The 9695-nt window shown below is 51.9% G+C and overlaps 1 protein-coding gene across 1 annotated transcript; it reads left to right on the top strand.

Moving 5' to 3' along the window:
- The first annotated feature begins 7437 nt into the window (after window positions 1-7437).
- LOC123093733 (alkane hydroxylase MAH1) lies at window positions 7438-9479 on the top strand. Its single transcript, XM_044515764.1, has one exon. The coding sequence runs from the start codon at window positions 7569-7571 to the stop codon at window positions 9090-9092; it is 1524 nt and encodes a 507-aa protein (XP_044371699.1). The 5' UTR covers window positions 7438-7568; the 3' UTR covers window positions 9093-9479.
- Window positions 9480-9695: the final 216 nt, after the last annotated feature.

Genomic DNA, 9695 nt, shown 5'->3' with positions numbered 1-9695 from the left:
CTCCTTAACATTCTTGACTTAAGGCTAATATCCATTTTAGTAGTGCTGAATTGATGTATAAAATGACGTATTTTGATAGGCCGGCCCTCCCAGCAAGACATTAGAACACTCGGCCACCCACATATGATTTTCCTGGCTCCGCCACTGGGCGTGATCGAAACATCCAGAGAATCCATGTGGAGATGGACTGCAAGGAGGCTGTCAACATGATCAACGGTGGGGCCAAAAACCTCTCCCCGATGGGCACCATTGTGGAAGATATCAAGCGGCTCATGGTAGGTTGGCAAGGATGCAAGGTGACATGGAAACGGCGATCTGCAAACAGAGCTGCCCACATTCTTGCCAAACTTGCTGTAGGTAACGGTGTGTGTGTGGCGTGGCCAGATTCGCCACCTGATTGTATCCTAAGTGTTATTGCGGACGAAATCCTGGACCATGTTTAAATAAAGTTAGACAATTTCCCTAAAAAAAGCTAACTAATTTTGTTGACTTTCCAAGTGTACCCTTGTGCCCCTCATCCTAAATTTAAAATGACCATGAACGGACTTCACCTACATGATTTCAATGCCAACTTTGTGAATCTGTGATGATCAGTCATAATCAAAATAATTTATTTTCTCTTGCGAAAAGTAATAAAAAGTCGAGGCATTTTCCCGATTCGAATAATAATGTACTAAAAATGTGGACCCTCCCAACTGACGGACGAACATTCGTCAGGGGAGGTGTCACATGTGAACGATTCGATGGCAGTTTTAGTTGTAATGAAGTGGGGAGAGTGGTTTCTTCGGGAGAAGTCACTTTTCGTTTAAAAATTGCCGTCCTTTGATCTTATTTCACTACTAAAACTGCCATCAAAGATGGTTCACTCGCCACCCCATATAGCAAACGATTTGCCAGCTACAGTTACAGAAAAAATATTCGGCAAGAATTTGCTTTACTTTTCATATAACGAAAGACCAATCAGGAGTAACATCTGAAATGAAAGCCAACCCCGACATTGATTATGCTCTGCTCGAGTGCCAGTACATCTACGAGTCACCCTCCGAACGTTCGCTAGTCTCCATTCTCCAACTCCGCACCACCATTGGCGCGCTCCACATCGACCTTCAGTGCGTGCAACGGTGCAAGAGAGGTGGCGAAAATGGCGTCCGTCTCCTTCCTCGAGCTCTCGCTCTCCTTGCTCTGCTTCGTCGTCTTCTACTACTTCCACGCCAGGGCCAAGCGGAAGAACCCGGTAATCCCGCTGGAGCGGCCGCTGGTGGGCATGCTCCCGGCGGCCGACGCAGCAGGATGGCATGGGGAAGGTCCAACGTGAGCTGTTGCCTGTTGAAGACAAGAGACGCTAGCTAGCTTGCTAGCTAAGTAGATGAGGTGAGGTAGCACCCACGCGGGGCAGGGCGCGACGGCAGCCATGTCCCGATTAGCTAACCATCGAGCTGCCAGCCACATCCACACACACCATATCTCCATCGGCTGCACCTACGTACCGTGCTGACTGCCATGCCATGCGTGCCCATCTGTACGTTTGCACCCTATGGCCGGTGCAAGGATCACGGATCATTTCGATAGATCACCAGAAAACATCACGGCCACTGTTGTGCCCAATCAATGGAATCGGTACTACGTGTCACATTTATGACAAGGATCGACGACCAATCAGGTCGGATCGAGCCATGCTACAGCGTGATTGAGGCCGGCCAGTCGGAGGTTTGCGTGTCGGGCAGGCAACGAGCGGCATCGATCGCCGCTGGCTAGACATCGAGACGGTCACTGTGTACCTACAGTCCCTCCTTAATCTGTGAGATATTGGCATATTGCTTCAACAAGCAATCAAAGGACGGCCATGTAAGTGAGGTCCTAGCTAGCTATTAGCCGCATACAACCGTAGCAATCAAAGGACGGCCATCCAACCGTAACCGCATACGTACATTTTATCAACGGTTCAAACTTATAAGATGAAATTCGATCAAACCGGGCCAATTTCATTGAAGTTTGGACATAATTTACATAAAAGATCGATATCGACCGTTTAACAGAAAAGCTAAAAAACCCTAAACCCTACACCGAACGATCACCCGTAGACATGGTTGCCTTGCCCTGCCGCACCGCTGTCTTCATCGGTGCCATCGTCGTCGTCGTTGTCCCTTCGGCGGCAGAACGACGCCGGAGGGCCACGGCTGCCTGCCGCTCGCGGAGGGGCGCTCCGCCTCTTGCTGCGCCGCGGGGAGTGCTGCCGCGCCCACTGCCGACGTGGCCTTCGGAGCCTTGGCAGTTGACTTGTCGCGATCGGCGTTGGAGGAGCAGTCCCTAAACAACCACTCCTCGTCAATCTTGGCGAGCTCGCTGTCAAGGCGGCGGCGGCGCCTGGCGGCTGTCTTCATAGTCGTTACGGAGCGGTCGAGCGTCCACGCTGCGGCGATCTGGGTCGTTGCGGACCCAGTCCGGCGCCACATTACTGGACCTCTGGAAGCTAAGAGCTGAAGACACCAAGAAAGAAGGAAGGAGATGAACAGTGTAGCGAACTCGTCAAATAGGGTACGTAACAGGACGGAGGAAGTAGCATACGCACAAGTACAAGGCATATAAGAGCGGTCCATGCAAGCAATTGTACAGACTAAACATGTATATTGTCTCGTATTCATGGGGTTAAGAATTTCCATCAATTTTTCAGCTAGTTTTGATGGGAAGGCGACTAATAGGCGCCGGTGCGCCGGCCTAATAGTTCCGCCGGTCCAGTTTCAGCCGTTTAATTAAGTTGCTTGCAGCAGCACGATTGATGCAGTTGTCTTCCTCACAAGTGCGTACAAAAAAAATCCTCCTGCCTCTCATCGCTCCCATCGCCTTGCCGGGACACACGCTCTCCAGTTGCCGCACCTTGCCGGTTGTCTTCGTCGTCGGGCCGCTCTCGCCGGGTGTCCTCGTCACCAGCGGCCGAACACTCGTCGCCGTCGCCGCCGCCGGTCGCCGCTTGCACTTGTCGATGGCTTCACGCATGCAACAGCTGTAGGCAACAGTTGCAGCTCCGATAGCGAAGTTTGCAGCTCCGACAGCGACAGGCCCGTCGCTCGCCGTCGGCGCTCACCACCGGCACGCTCGTCATTGTCAAAATTGCAAACAAAAAGGGCGTGTCCGTTCCAGCAAAACTGAAGAACAGTTGTAGCAGAAAAATCCGCTGGTTCCAGCAAAAATGCAAGACGATTGTAACAAAAATAATGAATGTTTATTCCAACAAAATCAAAACGGTGGTAACAAAAAGAAATCACGCTTGCAACAAAAAAGGAAAATGGTTCCAGCAAAAACTATGAATCATCACCGCGGGTCGTAGCAAAAAAAATCACCGCTTCCAGCAAAAAAATTGTTGGTCCCAGCATTGATGGATCACCGCCGTGGCCATCGCAACACGGTTGTCGCCGGTTCCAGCATTTATTTTGCCGATTGCAACTCCACCGGCCTACGGTTGTAGCTCCGCTGAACTACGGTTGTAGCTCCGCCACGCTAGTGTAGCAGCATCTCCGCCGTCGAATCGCATCGGTGGTTGGTGGTGGCCGCTCGCTTGTAGCTCGTCATCGCCTGCCCAAAAACACGGGGCTCCGCTGCTTGCAGCACCCCCGCCTGCCGTCCCCTACCCAGAAAAAGAGGGCAGCAACAGCAGGTGTGGTCGCAGCATTCGAGGGCGACGACGCACGCACCATGGCGACGAGCTCACCTGGGTGACCCATGGTGGCGAACTCCCCCTTTGCAGCAGCTCTGAATGGTGTCGCACAGGCGCTCTCAATAGCCCTCTGTAGGATGGGGGTAGGGGAGAGAGGAGTAGAGAGAGGAAGGAGATGAGCAAGGTCGCGGCTGCGGCTCCCATGGCTGCCGATGGAAAGGGAAAGGAGAAAAAGAGATGCGAGGGGCTGGGGAGATAAGGATGAGAGAGTGCTGGGACCCACAAAACGAGTGGCCAGGGGCGTTTCTATCGTACAGCGCAGGAACGACCGGCCCGAGCGTTTAGCCGATGCGTCGCACACAAACATTACTCATATCTGATCGGGTCACTGCGTAGAGCCATGGTTAGAGATGTTTTCGCAAGTGCGTGTCCCCCATCTGCGTGGCTCTACGAATTCTCGAGTCGAAGGGGCTGACCAGGGTTCAGCTTCTGTCGTAAGGGAATATCTTTTTTTGAGGACTTCGATGTCGTAAGGGAATTTTTGGTAGCTCACTAGATGGGCTCTTTATCTATATCTTAATATATTGTTCATGTGACTCCTCCTGGGTGTTTTTTTCCAAAAGCCTGGTATGCTCACATCCTCAACAATGTTTCGCCTCCACCAACTTCAGATTTCTTTTTATCAAAAAAAAAAGAGACCAACTTCAGCTTCGCCAGACATAAAGATGGGGAAAACTAGGCGATTTTGCTAAGAAAAATCGGCACCAAGCAAACCCTTCAATTTTGAGAAAGCGACAGGAGGAATACTATATACTCCTTCCGTCTAGGTGTGTAAGTCATCTTATGAAAACTAAATAATTCCAAAGCACTTAAGCACGGTGCATTAAATTATATCTTGTTTCTTGTTTCTTGACGTATCAACCAATAAGAGATGTCGGGTGTGCATGTTTTTAATGACTTGAGACTACCAAACACGACATGCAGTGGTTAGTGCATGCAATGATATTAATTAGCAAATGAACATTAAGTTTTCTTGTTTTTCCCTCTTCCTTGGTCACTGTGCACAACCTAAGATGACTTACTCACCTAGACGGAGGGAGTACTACCTCCGTCTAGGTGAATAAGTCATTTGCGTAGTTCTAGGTCATCGATTTGAGCAATTAAATATGTGTTATATGTCATGAAAAGTATATCACTAGATTTCTACACGAATGTAGTTTCTAAATATATATTTTTGTCACATATAATACATATTTAGATAGTTAAATCGTCGATCTAGAACTACGCGAATGACTTATTCACCGAGACGGAGGTAGTACCTAAGAGATTAAACTCCACTAAATGCATCTACAGCCGGCCACCTCAAACCCGCCTCAAACGACCAGGCGGACAGACTGGTCAGGGACTGGTCAAAAAACCCGGCCTAGAGGGACGCCTCAAACGGGCATCAAACGATCGGGCTGACCGGCACCTCTCATATCCAGTCCAAATATAGGGCGAATATGGAGAGGTCCGGGCATGACCGACGCGTCCGCCACATCGGACTGACGATGAGGTCCCACAAGAAAATACCCGAAAACCCGATGGTCCGATGACAATCTCCTGCGGTGGGGCGTGAACGCCGCGTGGCGCCGCTCCGACTTGTCACCCGAGGGCCAAATTCCGGCTATTTAAGCCGAACGGTGTCCCCAAGCCCTAACAACATCCACTTCCACCCTCTCGGCGCCGCCAACCCGAGCCCATCCACCCCGCCCCCCTCGTCCCTCGTCGCCTTACTCTTCAAAAGTTGGCCACTCACCCGCAACCATAGTCAAGTAGCCATGCCACAACGACGACGAGTGAGCTATCTAACTCCAGGGCGCCAGCTGCAGCTCCTTGAGTTGATTCGGGCAAGGCATGAAGGCCGAACGCCGAGGGGCTACCACGGGACGCGACGGATCTGGAAGAGGAGTTCGAGGAGGAGGAGAAGTTCCAGGAGGAGGTGGAGTTGCAGGTCGATGCGGACGCGAAGCAGGATGTGGACGTGAGGATGTAGATCTATGGGCGGAGAAGCAGGCAATCCTCGATTCCCTTAAGTTGGAGGCAGAGACGGAGGCCAACTGTCGTATACTCCAGGCGGAGCAGGAATCGGATGTCGTGAGATGCTTGCCTACATGCATGGATGAGGAGGAGGAGGAGGCGGAGCCCTCCTATGCACTCATCTACCTGGCACTCAGAAAGGAGATAGCGGACATCTCCGACGAGGACGATGTGTAGTTTACACTAGTCTCATTTGCATTGTACGTAATTTTTTATCTCATGCTTTTTGTATGGATCTAAGGGATAAAATATGACGTACTCGGATGCATGGCAGAAAATATGAGGTGTGTGCAGTCACTGCCCGCGGATGCGCGCGTCCGCGGGCGTTTTAGGGCCCGGATTTTATGTCCATGGTTGTAGATGCTTTAACTTATTTATCACAACATGCAAGCATGTCATATCAACATACAGTTATGGATGAGATAAGGCCCACCTCAACATGCAATCATGCGTGATAAAGACCCACCACCACATACAATCATGCATGGAAAACTTTTCTATGTTATTATTCTATCTATATTCAATAAATATTTTACAATTGTACATAATCAAATATAGCAAGCCATATGTATTTTAAATTTAATTCATATGTCATTAATCTAAACATTTATATTTCACACAATCAAATGTCATCAACGTATATTGCAACCGTCTCACTGCAGCAATGCGCGGGTATTGAAGAAAGTGCGCATCCACCGGATGCATGGCCGGCTAAGTCAACGAGGTTGGGTCTCCCGGCTGGTGCATGCGGCGGTGACCCATAAATTGTGATAGGCATGCATGGCCGAGATCATACAGTATACTAGTACCCGATTAGCAAGGATGGACGATGCATAGCAAGCCACGCGCGTAGGTGTTCAAGATAGCACATGCATGCAGTTAACATTAATCAAACTATATATATTTGTGTGTACGTACTCCAGCTGCAAGGGAGCAAAGTACACATGCATGCACACCGACGGCTGGTCCAGTCCAGGGTCCAGGATATCAATCGGAACCATCTCCACGCATATGATATATCCACCATTTCTCTGCCTCACTCAACGTTCCCTCCCACTGCCGGGTGTCTTCTTGCAACTTGCATCCACACGTACACATCCGTGATTCGGTGGCAAGCCCGGGCAGGCCTATCACTTCATGCATGTGCATGTGGCTTATGCTATCAAGCCACGTACGCACTCAATCATTTATGTCAGCATGCAACTGCCAGGAAAGTGACACCAGCATCGATCAGCACACGCAATCGGAGTATGCTACCTCGAAATCTCAATAGGAGATGAAGATGAGACCTTTTAAGTCGGAAAAACGAAAGAATTGAGATCAACCCTATACATCGGAAAGGAGGGAGTACCATATTTCTCACCTTTAATTTATTATGTTGTATCAACCATGTGTGTACGGTACACGATGCGTTATACTAGTTGAAATTCAATTGAAAATGTTATACCCATATCTTGGAAATTGACAACTAATTTTGTTGACTTTCCAGGTGCATATTTGTGGACTTCACTCTAAATTAAAAATGACCATGAACAGACTGCACCTACACCACTGGTCTCAAGATTTCAAATCCACGTTTGTGAATTGTGATGATCAATCATATTCAAAACAATTTGTTTGTGAACAGACTGCCAATCAGGAGTACCATCTCAAATGAAAGCCAAACCCGGCATTGATTATGCTCTGCTCGAGTATGAGTACATATAGGTGAGTGACCCTCCAAACGTTCGCCAGTCTCCGTCTCCAACTCCACACCACCATTGGCGCGCTCCACCTCGCCTCGACCTTCATCACGTACGTGCGTGCAGCGTGCAACGGTGCAAGGGAGCTGGCAAAAATGGCGCCCGTCTCCTTCTTCGAGCTCTCGCTCTCCTTGCTATGCTTCGTCGTCTTCTACTACTTCCACGCCAGGTCCAAGCGGAAGAACCCGGTGATCCCGCTGGAGTGGCCGCTGGTGGGCATGCTCCCGGCGCTCCTCGCCAACCTCCCGCGCCTCCACGACTGGGTCACCTCCCTGCTCACCGCCAGCCCGCTCAACTTCCGCTTCGTCGGCCCGCCGCGTTCGGGCATGGAGCTCTTCCTCACCTCCGATCCGGCCAACGTCCGCCACGTCTTCACCTCCAACTTCGCCAACTACCCCAAGGGCCCCGAGTTCGCCGAGATCATGGACATCCTCGGTGGCGGCATCTTCAACGCCGACGGCGACTCCTGGCGCCGCCAGCGCGCCAAGGCGCAGCTTCTCATGTCCGGCCCAAGGTTCCGGGCCTTCGTGACACGGTGCAGCCGGCGCAAGGTCGAGCGCGACCTGCTCCCGCTGCTCGCCCACGTCGCCGGCGGCGGCACCGGCGTGTGCGACCTGCAGGACGTGTTCCTCAGGCTGACGTTCGACACGACGACCACGCTGGTGTTCGGCGTCGACCCCGGCTGCCTGGCCATCGGGTTCCCGGAAGTGCCGTTCGCGCGCGCCATGGACGATGCCATGGACGTGCTCCTCCTCCGCAACGTGCTCCCTCCGTCGTGGTGGAAGCTGGTGCGGTGGCTCGGGGTCGGGTACGAGCGGAAGATGGCCGTGGCGTGGCGCGACATCGACCGGTTCATCGGCGACACGATCGCCAAGCGGCGGGAGGCGGTGAAGGCCAGAGGCGGCATCGAGGACTCGGCGGACCTGCTCTCCTCCTACATCGACGACGAAGCCAGAACGGTCGTCGACGGCTTCCTCCGCGACACGACCATGAACCTCATGCTGGCCGGCCGCGACACGACCGGCTCGGGGCTCTCCTGGTTCTTCTACCTCCTCACGAGGAACCCAGAGGTGGTGTCCAAGATCCTCGCAGAGCTGGACACCGTGAGTTCCACCACCACCACCCCGGACGGCATGGTGACCTACGACCCGGACGAGCTGGGGCGGCTGGTGTACCTGCACGCGGCGCTGTGCGAGTCGCTCCGGCTGTACCCGCCGGTGCCGATGGAGCACAAGGGCGTGGTGGCCGCTGAGGCGCTGCCGAGCGGGCACGAGGTGCGGCCGGGGGAGAAGGTGATGGTGTCGCTGTACGCGATGGGGAGGATGGAGGCGGTGTGGGGCAAGGACTGCCGGGAGTTCCGGCCGGAGCGGTGGATCGGGGAGGACGGCAAGCCGCGGTACGTGCCGTCGTACAAGTTCGTGTCCTTCAACTCCGGCCCGCGGACGTGCCTCGGCAAGGACATGGCGTTGGTGCAGCTCAAGGCGGTGGCGGCCGCCGTGGTGAGGAACTTCGAGGTGGAGGCGGTGGCCGGGCAGGTCGTGGAGCCCAAGATCTCCATCATCCTCCACATCAAGAACGGCTTCAGGGCCAGGATCAAGAGGAGGCACGCAGGTGCTTGATTAAAAGGTGAATTGAGAGTAATCAACCGTGTGCCTGATGGATGATGGTGAAAGAAAGATGCATGGAGTCGGCGAATTTTTAGCTGCGCTTGATCGATCGATCGCTGACAAGGGACGCCGCATGTAGCTAGAAGGAAGAATCTAGTGTCGAACTGTTGAACGTATCGCTTGGCCAGTAGCAAGTCGTACTCACTATGTTGTCGATCTCAAATCGATCTAGTGACAACTAGTACTCACTCCGTATCAAAGTAAGTGTCTCAATTTTGCCTTAAAAAAAGTCTCTCAACTTTGTATGAATTTGTATTAAGGTTGAGTCTATCAAAAGGGCCGTCTTACGCGTCCGCAGGCTGATCTTTTAAAAGATTAACCGCGCCGCGAGCCGTTAGATCTAGCGCATCGAGCGGCGTCTCAATCATTGCAACACAAGTCTTGTTGCAGAATTTGTTTTTGTAATATTAGTCTAGTTGCAGAAAAGTTTTGCAACAGAGATGTTGCTGCAATTTTTTTTCACAACATAGATTCTGTTGTAGAATATTTTTTGTAACAAAGGCCTTGTTCCAGAATTTTTTTACAAAATTTTCGCAACATAGCTCTTGCTACAGA

This window comes from Triticum aestivum, chromosome 4B (assembly GCF_018294505.1).
Source record: "Triticum aestivum cultivar Chinese Spring chromosome 4B, IWGSC CS RefSeq v2.1, whole genome shotgun sequence".
NCBI lineage: Eukaryota > Viridiplantae > Streptophyta > Magnoliopsida > Poales > Poaceae > Triticum > Triticum aestivum.
The sequence above is the reverse complement of the archived record's forward strand: the minus strand, read 5'-3'. Positions and strand labels throughout refer to the sequence as shown.

Coding starts and splice junctions, on each gene's coding strand:
- LOC123093733 (XM_044515764.1), top strand. CDS start 7,569: ATGGCGCCCGTCTCCTTCTTCGAGCTCTCGCTCTCCTTGCTATGCTTC.